Source organism: Gymnodraco acuticeps, unplaced genomic scaffold, assembly GCF_902827175.1.
Source record: "Gymnodraco acuticeps unplaced genomic scaffold, fGymAcu1.1, whole genome shotgun sequence".
Taxonomy (NCBI): domain Eukaryota; kingdom Metazoa; phylum Chordata; class Actinopteri; order Perciformes; family Bathydraconidae; genus Gymnodraco; species Gymnodraco acuticeps.
The window spans coordinates 3,310,219-3,325,513 of NW_022990673.1; the positions used below are offsets into that span (position 1 = coordinate 3,310,219).

Below are 15,295 nucleotides of genomic sequence, written 5' to 3' on the forward strand. Positions count from 1 at the left end.
CAGAAGGCTTCACATCAAATATGAACATGTCCCCAGAGACATGGTTTAAAATGCAACTATCTATTCTTTGTTTTGTCTATAAGTCTCCTGGAAAGACTTTAACCTAACTGCTGTTTGACATCTCTTAATAAAGTCATTTATAATGTAAATGCAACTCTTTCATTTAGGAACCGTCTCAACTAACCGTACTTTCCATAACCGAGCAATACATGTTTTTAGATTCCCAGGCACATTTATCGTTATCACTGAGCGGCTCTGTGTCTCCTCACTGCTCGTGAACAGCAGGGGTCATTAAAGTTCCCACTGCGTTTATTTGAAGACTGTGATGAAGGACGTCAACGGGACTTAACACAGCAGTTTGCACTGCAGCCTTTCTGCAACCCAGCCCTTCTATTCTAAGAGGCTACAGAAATACTCAAGTTATAATTTTACTAGTGACAAGTATGCAGGCTGACATAGACAGAGGGAAATGTTGCTGATGGTGGTGGCTTCAGTCACGTTAGCCATGTCTGGATAACTACATCTGTGTTTAGTTTAAAGACAGCTGTAGAGGCAAGGAGGATAGTTACAGCATTTTCTATACAAACTAAGTTCAAAGACTTTAGCTGCAGCTTTCTACAGATATTGGGGCAAAGATGGAGGATTCAGAGCTTAATCTAGGTGGTATGTTACTGATCTTCACAACTTGAAGTTGAGGAAGTGTTGGGTCCAAGTCAGGGCACGTATCTCAGGCAGAATAGGAAGCATTATCTGGCCCCCTGTGTAACAGATAGCACTGAGCTATATATATCCAGGTTGAGAAAGTCGCGTCAGAGCACTGCATGTGTTCATACCGACCAAAGAGACGGTGCGCTGTGTCCAGTCAAAAACAGACCCCCCCTCTATATCAACTGCCTGTCCATGTGTGTCAGGGGTCAGATGTAATCGGCCATTTTGTAAAAGTTTTACGATTTCACAGTGTAGATTTAGGTATAATGGAGCAATTAAGGAGAGAGGCAGCATCCCTTTCTTTCGTGCGTTTGGCGCGTTAACTGGGATACTCTACCAATAACATTAACATGTGACCGGATGTGGTAGAAGTTCACTTTAATATTAGTTTATCTCAAATGATCTCGCTTTTGAAATATTCAACAATATTTCCACATATCCCCTAATGTTCTCATATCACATTTTTTTAAAGACACCTTGACAAAGCAGTATTTTAGTTTACAGGGAAATTTGACTTGGTGAAAAGAACATGAAAGGTCAGGAGGTCACCGCAATCATGAGGAGACTATTAACATCCAAATACTGCAGTTAAAAACTATTGACAGAGAAAATAATTACTTTCATAGTAAGCTTAAAAATAATGTATATATAATATATTTAAATGTAATATTATTTCTCTATCCACACATGCACTTAAGGTATGAATGGTCATCTTATTATACGTACCAACATGAGCTCTCAACATAAACCGAAGCTGCTGTTTCTGCTTATTTACAATGACCCATTGTGCGTTTTAAATATTTTTGACATTCACATAAGTTTAAGTTCGACTCACCTCCACCATGTTGATGACGTGCAGGAGGAACTCCTGGGCGTCTTGTTGTCTCGTAGAGGAAAACTCTGGGTGTCCCCTGCTGATTAGAGACTTCATCATCCGGGGGGAGACGCCCTTCTGCTGGTGCTGCAACGACAACATGTGGGCGTCACAAACACTGACTGTACAGCAGCACTTACCTGTTTAACAGTTAAGTATAAGACAAGACAGCACACCAGAGGTGCAAATTACAGAAGCACACTGAACGCAACATCTGGTGGCCTGCCACTCTAGGCTCTCTACAGGATAGCTACTTGTGAATCCAATATATATTTTACACTTTAACGATTAGTAGTTTAACCTATAATCATATAGTTGGTTTATATTTTGTATAAATACAGTAATTTGAATATGCAAAGTAACTAGTAACTAAAGTAATAAAAAAGATGCAGAGGATGTCGAATAGATATACAAAGTAGCATAAAAAAGTACAAAGAAACATATCAAGTACCTCCAAATGGCACTTAAGTACAGTATTTCAGTAAATGTACTTCAAAGTCTTTGTAAAAGGATAAGCAAATGTCCTGGAAAGAAAATGATATCATTATTTGTATCAAATCCTAGCCAGAAAGTAGTTTGGCATACTGAACATGTTTTTGTGTTTGTACAGTGTGTTTTGATGTTTATAATCAGTTGATTATAAATAAACCCAAGGTGTAAACATCCCTGCCACACTATGTAGGCCATCCTCTTGCCACACACAAGTTATCCAATAGCCTTTGAGCCAGGGGAGTAAACTAGCAGCCATTTTACTGTGCTATAGGTTTATAATTCCTTTGCACAGACTGACCGAAACATGCCAAGTCAAGCCCCGCCCCAGCTGCTAATATGTATCAAAACCTGACCCCACCATCACATGTGTAGGAAGTGCCGCATCACAGCTCTGCAATATCAATTACTGTGGCTGGTACGGCTTAAAGCAGGGGTAGACAAGTAAGTTTGGCCGTGGGCCAATTTTTTGCTGAGCCGCAAGATGGCGGGCCAGAACATAATCAAAGCCTAATTCAAGGAATTAATTTTGGTAAGAGGGCGCAGCGCCCCTGTTCCCCGGTTCAGAAAAAACTCTGATATCGCTATAAGCCTCCCCATCAACACTCTGATGTGCAGTCAGATCCGCTGATTGGTTCACTGATGATATAGGCGCCCAATCCAGAGCCTCTGGCTAGACCCGCCCAAAGGGAGGCTCGTCCTCTCTAGCCCCATTTCAGTCCCAAAGCCAGGGCTATTTTCTGTATTTTAACAGACTTATCTTTTAAATTGAGGTGTATTTATTGTTCTCTTCAAAGTGTATTTTTCTCTGAAATTGTAGGGAGGATGGTCCTCCCTTTCCTCAATGGACGAGCCTCCACTGAGTAAAGTAGAGTTATTAACTAGCAGTGTTATTTAACATACTTTTATTCTGATAAGTATTGTCAAGTTCTCTGGGTTTTTGGCATTTATTTGAGTGTTTGCCCACATTTGAGAGGCTTGAGGGACAACTGGAATCCTTTTTCCTTTTCTTTATTTCAACTTTTCAAGGACACATTAGGATTCTTTCAGGTTGAAAACCTTTAAAAAATACCAAAGGACAAAATAAATCAATTACAGCAGTTTTGCTTTGCAATTTCATATATTATAAACTAAATTAATCAGTAACCAAGTATTTTACTCAAACTCAATGTATTTAATAGTTAAATAAGTACTTTAATTGACCTGGTTCCCCCCAACCACACATTTGCCATATGTGACCCGCTCTATCGAAATCAGTCGAAAGTCGCAACGGCTCATTTCAAAATAAACGTGGATTTGCGTAAAAAAATAGTTTTTCGGGGATCGGGTGTTTTGTTTGATTTTAAATAAACAAAGTCTTGGCTTTCAGAATATGACATTTTTATTTCCAAAATCACCCGATAAATACATGTTTGAACTAAACTTGTAAAGGGAAGATGACAGCTCTCCCTCGCCACTCTGCTCTTCCACAGCGCCGCTTCCCCTCCCTCCACTGACATTATGAATGTAAGCGGATATGTCGGGACAGAATTTATTTTACCTGACAAATTTGAAACTTACCGGTCATGTTTCAATAATAATAATAAGAATGGTGTAGCAGAGTTTCCGTTAGCAGGTAATCACCGGACTAGGACCGGATATGCTGATGTTTAAAACTCAGTTAATGGGGCTCATTTTTATATTTCTTCAGTTTATAATCGTTACAGATCAAAACATTCAGATTAATTTTTCAATAAATGATTCCACAAACAACATAATTATTACATTCAAACAAACTACTTGTAGTAGATGAAGTACATTATTCAAAAGTTTACATTAACTTTGAATAATAACACGGGAGAAACGGATGCTCTCTTTTCCCCTCTCCCTCCCTCTCTCTCCTCCTGACAGCCCGTCAGTTTCTCATGCAGCTCGCTAAACAGTGGGCGGGGCTTCAGGTGACCATGCAGAGCTGCGTGTCTCCGTCAGACTCAGCAGCTGATCTGATCTCTCTCGCGTGTCTGGTTATACTTCACTCGCGTTTATGACCATATCGATCAGATCCAGCTCTCCTGATCGGCCTTTATAGAGAGCACTGATCAAACTATTAAGAGACCGGCGGCCGATAATGACCGGCAGCTAACGGAAACCTTGATGTGCGACTGTCGGTCCTATGTTGTAAAAAAAAAAAAAAAAAAATCTAAATAATATTTTATTTTTGATTCTCACAATTACGGGCCAAATATTATTGCTGGCGGGCCAACAATGGCCCGCGGGCCGCCTGTTGCCGACCCATGGCTTAAAGGATGCCTGGGGCTTACACACCAAGTGCTGAGATCCATTATGCTTTAATGGCTTTTCTCTGTTACCGGCAGCTATGCACCATGTGGTTATGAAAGTTAAGAAAAACACACCAAGAAATCCCCAAATAAACCATACTTTTGAAGGACTTGGGAGATTGCAAGAAGCACAAGAAGATCAATCAAGCACAGCACTTGTGACTTAACACAGCAGGAAAATGAAAAGCAGTGAGTGCACATTAGCCAGCTGCTATTTTAGACTGAAAACAAAAAAAGGTCTGAGCACAAGAAATCTAGTAGATGTATTTCAATATCTTCCTTTAGTTTTTTCGAGCTGTCACAATGCAAATCAAGGTCAGATGTATTAATAATTTTTTTTAAATGGTTTCATGCTTAAACTGGGAAGGCATCAAACTGACAAGCTGAAACTCAGTCTTCACAACCCTAACCGTTTAAATATTAGATGAAAATGTAGCTATTAGCACTTAGTATTAGCATGCTTCTGTTGCTTTTGGACCCAGTTTGGGAGCTGGACAAGTTTAATACCTTGTATTCTTCTTTCATCACCTGTTCAATGAGCTCGGATTTCATTGGCGGTTTGGAGTACAGGCCTGAGAGCAGTCCATGTCCCAGTTTAGCCCTGCAGACCAAAACAAAAGGCATGACAACATGTAGTCGACCTCTTAGTTTAGTTAAGGTGTCTAAATGAAGACTCCGAGGGCACATGAGTCTTTATAAGGCAGATTAAAATAATTTGAAAAACACTTCAGGTATAATACCTGGCGCCTCTTTTCACCAAGCAGGAGCTAACTTGTTAACCTCAGCTTTTCGGTCTCAAAAAGCTGACTCCTCTTCCTGTTTTACAGTCTTTCTGAATGCTAACATCAGCCTATTATTAATCTTTTACATAATAGAATAAAGGATTTATTTATTTATAAAACAGCATATATTGTTCATAGATACAGCATGTATATGCTTTTATCACATATACTTTTTATTTAAAAATGGACCTGCTGATGGAAACTAGCCATTTAGCCAACTCTTGCACATTTACATTTGTTAAAATGTGAAGAAATGTACATTAACAATTAACAATAAAAATATTTCATTAAAATGTTTAAATTATAACATCAATCTTTGTTCCTGGCGGTCTATAACGAAACATTATGTTTAATGCATTATAATGAACATTACCAACCTTTAAAATCTTATATTAAAATGAATGTAAGTCTTATGTTGTTTAATACATATTAAGAAGTATGAAAGCCGGAAATATATCAAGAAGTACATTTACATTCTTCTTATTTCTTCTTGACTGACTGAGATTAAAAACTCCTTTTCTATCTTATATCTGGTCAAGTTTGCCACTTTTTGCAATCATTATATATAAATATTGTGAACTATTACAGGAAAGTAAATTGGGTGTAGCTTCAATGAAAACAATTGTTATTTGCCAAATTAGGATGATTATATTATATATAGATAGATCTTTAATTTTGTCATTGTACAGGTACAACGAAATTACAATAAACTCAAGGTGCCAACACGCAACAACAAAACAATATAAAAACAACAAGACACTATAAAAACAATAAAAACAATAAATGGGACTTAAAAAAGACATGATAGGGATATCAGATGCAATTTCCATAATTATAGCTACATAGTAAGGCTATCAATGCAGTATTGCAAGTCTTCCCATTTCATACGCATCTGAAGAGACTTTTCTTAAACTCTTTCAGTACATTCTTGTTTGTGCACAGTTGTCTCATCTGTATTAAAAGTACAGGCTACATGCCAGTTTATAAATATAATAAGGATGATTTTACCTTTCCAAGCAACAGGAAGATTTAATAAACACTCTCCTTCAGTGCTTTCAGTAGGAGGGAATATATAATAAATCTGTCTACCTATAAGGAGACAGATTTTCTTTCTGAATGACCTGATTCCTGCTGAGTGGCTATTGAATATAAACAGCGACGGGTATAAACATGTTTATCTGGCAGTGTGGATCAGATAATGAGATGTGTGTTGCTTCACAAATCTGATATCTATCGCATGCAAAGCCAAGACTCTGCTTACCTATCTTGACCACAGCACCTGACTGACCTCTTGCAACACACTGGCTGTAAGTTTGTTACTGATGAGAACACCTCAGCCTTTTTTCCATCACACAGAAGCAGCATTAAGCAAACATCTTCCTTTGTTTTGTGTATTTCAACACTGCATAGAGGAGTCACTTACATTTGTGTGGCGAAGTCCTGGCTGGGGTCGAGGGGTGAATAGTCAAATATCCTCTGGAGATTACCCACATACCTAAAGATAAAAACACATGTCACACGCTCACCTCAGATGGAGCACATGGGACTCAGACCATTGTTAACAGGCTGATGTAGCACTGAGAAACACCTTGTGCATATGGCCATATTAGTTACTCAAATAATCAAAGTAGTTTCAAGACAATTATTACTCTGCAGTTACCTATAGATTTCCATCAATAATTACGAAAATGTGAATTGACAGACTAAGAAACACTCTACATAAACCTTGAAGTTACTAAATTGCCAAAACAAAAATTGCAAAAAGTACTATGATGACGGGTCATATTGGGATGTCCTTAATATCCATATGTATGTTTTAAATTACAACTGCATTTTCACTTATTGATTTTGTCCGTAGATTGATATACTCTATACATTCAAAAAAGGAGCATGATGACCAGAGAATCTGCCGTTAGGCCCAAAAAATGTATATGGCCAATTGTCGGGTTTCTTAGGTTGTTAGAAAATCACTTATCAAAAGAGACATTGAACATGCTGTTAAACCTGCCAATTAACCTAATATCTGCAATAATACTTTAATTTAGTAGCTTTGTGAATTGTTATTAGTTGTTATTTTCTATTTATATGCAGCGTTTATGTCAGGGTTGTCAAACCTATGGCCCTAGGGCCAGAACACGCTAGCCAGGGACCAATCTTTACTTTATACACATACAGTATGTGACACAACACTCTCACGGCTTGAGTTCACAGAGGAGCCGCTAGTGGGACATTTCTTGTGGGCACAGCCACAGAGTATCCAATTTTTGTTTAAAAAAATGAACTGGTTCCTATTTCTTCACATGGTTTAATGGGAAGCCAGTGGGCTGGGTGTGTTCACAGCACCTTTCAAGGAATATAATATGTGATGCCACTTTTAGAGTCATCATGGCAAAAATACAAGAACTTGCAAGGAAGACGGAAAACAGAGCAGATGAATGACCTGATGGCGTGTTTAAAGAAACAGCTGTATATTTTTAGTGGTAGCCAAAAGATCAGCGGACAGACATCTCCGGCTGTTCATCAGCTGTTTTATAAATGGGGTGCTTTCTTATTATGATTGTCTTTATATTTAATGAAAAGTAAAACATGATAAATGTGTTTGAGAGCTGATTTAGAGCATATTTTCTCTCCCTATTATAGTTTTAATACAGTATTCATGGCTGTGTATAGTAAATAAATAAATATAATATAAGAGCATGTTGTGTTCGCCTTTGATATTGTGAATTAATATATACAGTATATAAATAATGTAAACAAAAAAGTCTACACCTAAATTAAGTAGATGATAAATTCATTTGAAGTATTCTAATCCTACAAAATGAATATCATGTTTTCCTTTAAGTTAAGTCGTCACAGTGTACTCACATCCTCTGGAAGTCTGGGATGCTGAACAGGACCTGGATCACCGTGCCGACGTAGCAGCTGTTGCCCAGGTTTTTGATGCCAGTGTAGCCAGATCCAAACACCGCCTTCAGCTTCATGCCCGACTCCTGGATCACCTCCCATTCACTGACCCGCGGCCGGGAGTTATTCTCTGTGTGGTGACCGTTCTCTGTCTGCAGGGACAAAGAGAGAGTGAGTGAAACCTCTCACCTTTTGGTTTTAGTTTTGACTGTTCAGAACACGTACTTTTGTCTGCATCTGTAGCATGTCTATTCCAAAGTGTGACAAGTGGTCTGATATGTGGGGGTCCAAAACAGCTTCCTCCTCCTCAAACGAGTACACATCTGAAACCAAATCAGTAAAGTTAGTAAAAAAAGATCCTATTTGTCTCATGTTGATGATTTGTGATCAGATCTTTGGTCAGGATGCTGCAAAATCAAACTAATGAAAATACAGTTATGGATGCCTGGAGTACATCTTCAAATCACCATCAATACAGTAAAATACACAATATGAGCTACTGTACTGTATTGATGCTTTTTTTATCCTCAAGGTGTGTATTTTGGTGTGATATCATACAAAACTTTTCTTTGTATTAACTAAACGTAAAGCATGTAAAAGGGCACTGTCTAACACCATGTAATAACTTGCAGTAACTGTGATAAACATAATAATTCTGCAGTTTAGATAATCATGTCACGTGACAGACCTGCTCCATCTGGTGTGATGGTGTCCATTTTGACAGCTAGCGGGTATTTGGTCTCTTTGTAGTGCTCCAGAGCGTGGCCGTTTCCCCCGCTCCCATCAAAGAACCACTTCCCACAGAGCACTGTTCCATCTGTCAGGTTCAACCACAGGTTCTCCCTCATCTCACACTTCTGACACTTCCAGCCGCTGGGGGGGGAAACACAGAAACTCTTGTTACCTTTGTGTTATTGTTTTTTGTTTTTTATCCTGCAGTCAAATAAAGAGTCTCACAAGAGTGATCAGATTGAAAAATGTTTTGCCCAAACAAGGCAAACAGCAAAAGAAAAAAGAATACCTGCACACATTTTACTATATACATTTACGCTATATGTCACTGTCCACCGAAACCGCCCGCTTCAAAAACAGCTTCTTCCCCTTTGCAATATGAACACTAAATGGACTCTAAATAACCCCAATGAACAATAACAATCCACCACACCTTGAACTTTATGTTATGATATGTCTTTGCCCTGTGCTGTGTGTTGTACTTTTTATTGTCTGTTTATTGTATGTTGAATTGTATGGAACAAGCTGTAATACTCTGCACTGAACACGAATTCCACCAGCCTGGCTGTGTGGTCATTAAAGATTCTAATCTAATATTTTTTATTATTTCTAACATTTTTCTAGTTCTCTACCTGTGTTTTTAATTCTTGTTTTACTTTTAAGTATGCACAACGACACCAAGTCAAATTCCTCGTACGTGTAAACCTACCTGGTAATAAACCGATTCTGATTCAAATGCAAACATTTCTGTCTTCCCAGGAGTGTAAGGCCAACTGTTTTAATGGTACAGTGGTGTATACTGTAAGTGTAGCCGACCTACCTGGGTGGGATCCTGACCCCATTGTCCAGCTGTCTGAGGCTCCTGGCATGTCTGGACACCTGGATCTCCTCATCCCAGGATTCAGGCTCCTGCTTCTTGTAAGCTGATGGTGCATTGAGCACTGCGTCGCAGGCGATGGTGACCTGAACGTCACAGGAAACAGCAGAGACAGAATGAATTTCTGGAAGTGTGTGATGAAAATATATCAACCTTTTAAGTTTTAATACTACGACAATAGTGGACATGCGAAATCTTTGCAAGACATTTTGAAGATGTGCCACATGAATGCAATTATCAAGTGTGGGAAATCAGTTTTAGTGCAGAAACAAACCAAGCAACAAGGATAGTAAAAATACTGATGCATGCGTGAAATAAAGACAAGCAAAATGAAACCCCATGACATGCCAACATCAACCATCATCCAATGTCAAAGCTCAAAATCATGCCAAAATATGTTCAGCACTTGCATCCAGTGGTTCCCCAGAATCTTTTCTTGGCAAAACCTATCCATTTGACACTTTTTGATGAACTAACAGCAACCAGAGGACAGGAATATATTCTTAAATGCAATGTTTTAAATGTGTGACCACGAAAACTCTCACTACAACCTCAACAAATAAATGGATATAGGCTTGGCCTGCTTCAGGGGAACCACTGAGTGCATCCTCACCATCGTCATGCATGAAAACACACGACAACCCGTGCAGCACCGACTCACTGACCAGAGCGGGCAACTCCTCAATATTTGGTAAGGGGATCTCGAAGTGGTCTGGAAAAATGACAAGTTTGGCCTCGTCTTCATATTCAAAGTCTTCTCCGTTAAAATCACGGTTTAGCTCTAAATCTACAGGGGAGGAAGTAAACATTGACATTACTTAATTGTTATTTTTATGTCATGCTCTTTTCTTTTTTGCTGCAGGGTCTCTTTTTTATTCCTTCAGTCAATATAATAATTGTCTTAATATGTCGTGAAAACAGATGAATCCTTGAACAACAAAAACCACCAATGGCCCCTTGGATGATTCAATACATAGCTGATGACTCTTTTGCTCATACATAATTCAAGTAGGCGATTTTTAGCCCTTTATTACACACCCTTATCGCCAGCTATTTATAAAGGTATTCAGGGATATTGAGGATGGGTCAATTCAAATCTCTGACATTACTCTGTGCAATTTACCCTGTGTTTAAATCTGATAAGTATTGTGTTCAACTAATCATTTGGGCTTTCAAATGTCAGAAAACAGAGAAAATGTTCATTAGACTTCCAAAAGCCTAATATGATATATGACACATGACTTTTGTCCGACCAAATGTCTTAAACCCAAAGACATTTTGAAATGTCTATCTGAAATGGAAATATATTTTTAATTGAGTTGGTGTTCCCCTTTAAATCACTCTCCAAACATAGTTCACCATATCAGCCTAAAGTCATGATATGACTCATGAGAAACAGGATCATAGGTTATCTCTGACACTGTTATTGTGGCCACCGGATTCATGTTAACGTCTGACGCTATCAGCTACATTAGATCACTGGACTGGTATGGAGATGACAGCGAACACATACATGCCCGCTGTCACATTAAACATCCAAAATGGACGCCAGAAGGAATCATACGTTGAGATCCTGACACATTTTGATCAGACTTTGGCTAGGGGGTTATTATAAACAGTAGTCAACGAAAGACAATAAATATTAAAGTCTATTAAACTTTTGATGATGATAAATCATGAACATCAATTACAGTGAGGGTGAGTGGAAGGAATTCCTCCCCCGCCAGGCGAGCAGTGAGGGAGGGGAGCGAGAGACACCTGGTCGTGTCTGAGCCACGTCACAGCTCCAGTGGAAGTGTGTCAGAGGGTTGACAGGTGGTGGCAGCTGAGAGGCCGACAACCAACCAGCCCCTCCCCACGTCAGGGAGGAGGGCTTTGATTTAGCACAGTTACCAACCACAAATACAAATAAATGGGCTATATTTAGAGCACATGAGGAGGAGGAGGAGGAGGAGGAGGAGGAGGAGAGCTCTCATCATGAAGAAATATCTGACGCTTTGGGTAAAGGCCGGCCGGAGGGGCAGCTGGCAGGTCAGCACAGTGTAACAAACAATAACAGCAGCTTGTAAAGGAGGGGGGTCTCTGAGCGGAGAGAGGCGTTTCTGACCACACCAATCACATTTACTCTAATATTAAAACACCAGGTCTAATGAAGGCCATAATTGGAGGTGGACATTGACTGAGTATATTAATTTCAAGGTTCATACTTTTAAAATGTTGAAGTACTTTTCAGTTAATTCTTAGTTGTATGCTTCTACATAAAATTTCTTGATATAAATGGTACTTTTTACTACATTTTAAGTTTACTTTTCAGGTTTTACTTGTTTTTTTGTATCTATATAAAATGATGCATTAAACTAATCAAACGGCTTGTGGACACAGTGTCTGCGGTTGGGCCCTTGACACATTTCAGATGTATGTTGTCCCACCAAAACTTCTCAAATGGCTTGATTAAATTAACTTTTCAAAAGGCCCAAAGACATAAAAGTCTTCAATATTTCCCAGCAATAATTAGATAATGTGTTTTTAAGGAACATTTTGAGTAACATCATTTCACATCTTCTTTTCTTGGGCTCCATCATTTCCATGCCCAGTCAGTTTAATCTAACGGTTCCATCAATCTTTTAATCTAAGTAGTTCAAACTAGCTCCAGCTACAACAGTATAATGCATGTACACATCAATGCATCAGTGTAAAAGTCAAATCATTTCATATATAATAATATATCAGTCACAGGTGACATTTATCAGTATGACAAAGTCTAAATATGTAATGTTAATACTTCTGTGTTTCATTTTCACATGAGTTTTAACTTGATTCAATATTTCACATAACGGATTTGATACTTTTACTTAAATACAGGATCTGAGCACATTTCAAAACACTGCCTTGTACTCACCTAGAAACACTTTTCCATTCTTTCGTCTGGGGATGGCGCCTCCTGCAGCTCCTGTATTTCTCTGTGGGAAAACAGGAAGGAAGAGGTTATATTGGCTCAAAGAAGCTCTCATCCCATTAAAAGCACATTGTAATACCTCTGATGAGTCTCTTTGTAAAATACTGGAAAAAGCTTTGTATGCATGTCTGAGACAGATGGCTGTCATTTTGTTAGAAATAGGCACTGGATGCTCCAGTTGTCAGGTCTTGTTACAGGGACAGGGGGAAACCCCTTCCAGGGCACAGACACCATTAATGTCATGTGTTTTGGGCCTTTCTCTGCCTGTAGAGTATGTCTAAATGTTCCCTTTTCTCAAACAGACACATGTAGATAAACATTTGTAGTCTGCCAACCACATATCTAGCCCTGATGCAATCATCAAAACAAAAAACTCTTTGTCAGTGAAATCTGCCAATTAAATGGCTATTAGCAAAACATCCCAGTGTTCCCGACTGGTTTAATATGAATCCCATCAGGAGCCGGCTTCCTGTTCACTCTGCAGCGAGGAGCCGTCAGACAGAAAAGACAGAGAATGCTGACACACTCGAGGCCAAGTGGACTCATGGGAAAAAAACAGCAGACACAGGAGCCTGCAGAATGTGAGCAGCTGTTTTCAGGCCAGATCCAGGCATGGAAATAGCAACTCTTTACAAAGCAGAGCTTATCTGAGGGCAATTAGAACCAGGGAGAAAACAAGGCAGCAGCCAAGGCTTTTTTTGTTTACCATCAACAAAACGTAGGGATTGTTTGTGATGTTGTTCCACAAAGAAAAAGCTAAATTGCCTAGTGATTTATACATAAACCCAAATAACAGAAACATATCATGCAATCTAATGTAACACTGCCACAAACTTCAAAAGTTATTAAAGAGTTGATTCAATCGTTTCTGGCTCAGTCTCAACAAAACATTTTAAATATTTGAAAATATTGGTTGCAGGGTTATAGTTTTGGATTACATTATATCTTTAGATGTTTCTTTGTCTTCCATGTATAGTTATATAAACATATTTTGTTACATATCATTTTGTGATGCAGTCAGTGACCAGTGCCATTACTTGAATTTTAGAAGCAACTTTTCAGAAACTTTGATAAAGTGGTAAAACTCTATCTCAAAAATGTATAATTTCAAAACATTTCCTTGATAGTCTTTATAGACGTTTTATGGAAAGCACTATCTAAATTGGTACTATTAACAGGGAAAAAGGAACTTCAAAATCTAACACTCCATTTAAACCCAAGCAAATATTCATTCACTGTTTGTTTATCATTTGAAACTTAAGTCTCTATACACAGTCACTGGAACTGTATGCTTGCCTTCAAAACAAATCATGTTTTTGCATGTTAAGCTGACCCGCTGCAAACTAACTATATGACACTCTATTATTTAATGGAAGTGTACTAAATGTTAACATCTCTAATTTAATAGTATTTATATTATAAAGAAACGAGGGAACTTAAAATAAAGTGCTACCAACAGAACAGACAAAGCGATTCACTGAATGCAAAACAAAGCGCTAAAAACCCTCAGTCATGTTTCAGTCTGAGGGTTATCACGCATGCTAAAACAGAGTTTATATATTCCTCTTTCTTTAATTAAACGTTGATGACCAAGCAATCGAGCTCCAAGAATATGCACTCGTGTAATTTAATCACTGATGTTTAAAATAACAGCATCGTGGTATCAGCAAACCAGGACACACAGTGTACCTTTTTATCTAAAGCACCGTTCAGTACTGATTGAGTTTTAAGCAAAGACATTTATTATTTTCATTTAACAATGTACAATATTGAGTCAACAATTATAACTTTTATGAAGGGTTGAGGATATTACTATATTAGTATTGATTATAATTCAAAATACATTAGGAAACATTAGTAGGGTGTTAACCATTTATCACATTTTTTAACAGTATACTGCTTCTTAAGGCTCATTTATTTGTAATATTATTATTTTATTTGATTATTATTATTATTTAAATATGGGTTAAAGTTTAACCATTTGTCCAATTCTACCATACACCTTTTCCCATGTGTTGTGAGACTCTCAAAGAGTATTAGATATGTGTGCAATACCAAGTTTGAATTTAATCAGTTTACCAAAATGTATTTCTAATGTAAGTGTAATTGAGATCTAGCTGGTCACAAATCTGCATCAAGATTTCAAAATGTTCACATTTAAGTTGATGTCTTTCATTTGCTTTTCTGTATACTGGTTTTATCAATTGCAAAACCATTTTGAAATGTGCTTTTTAAAAGCCATGTGTAAATAAAGATTATTATTCTCATTCTTAACAACAAGTGCCAGTAAAAAATCAGTTCCAAATAAACACACAGGGCCGGGGTAAAACGTACCTCTTTGACGTGTCGTTTGAGGTGCATGTAAACGCTCTGTCCTGTTTTGCGATAATGTCTCTCCACATGTTCTCGTCCAAAGCCGAGGAATGTGTTCATACACACATACAGGCCTCCCTCTGACTCCTGCAGACCAAAACAAACAGTAACAATGAGCAGCAGCACGGGGTGGAGCACCATCAACACAGCTCATTTATCACATGGAAAACAGAAATGCAGAAAGTTCTATTCTACCATATAGTAAAATAAGACTTCTATCTTTATATTGCAGTAGCCAGAAAGCAGCTTTATTCTACTTGTATATAAATATATATCCGCACA

The 15,295-nt window shown here is 38.1% G+C and overlaps 1 protein-coding gene across 1 annotated transcript in view; it reads right to left on the reverse strand.

Moving 5' to 3' along the window:
- Window positions 1-15,295, reverse strand: part of usp13 (ubiquitin specific peptidase 13) — a 33,144-nt gene that overhangs the window by 15,481 nt on the left and 2,368 nt on the right. The window contains 10 exon segments of the mRNA XM_034229788.1: window positions 1,544-1,669; window positions 4,897-4,990; window positions 6,595-6,666; window positions 8,037-8,227; window positions 8,301-8,398; window positions 8,764-8,948; window positions 9,628-9,770; window positions 10,350-10,471; window positions 12,584-12,644; window positions 14,975-15,100. Of these exon segments, the coding sequence (XP_034085679.1) occupies window positions 1,544-1,669; window positions 4,897-4,990; window positions 6,595-6,666; window positions 8,037-8,227; window positions 8,301-8,398; window positions 8,764-8,948; window positions 9,628-9,770; window positions 10,350-10,471; window positions 12,584-12,644; window positions 14,975-15,100 (1,218 nt within the window).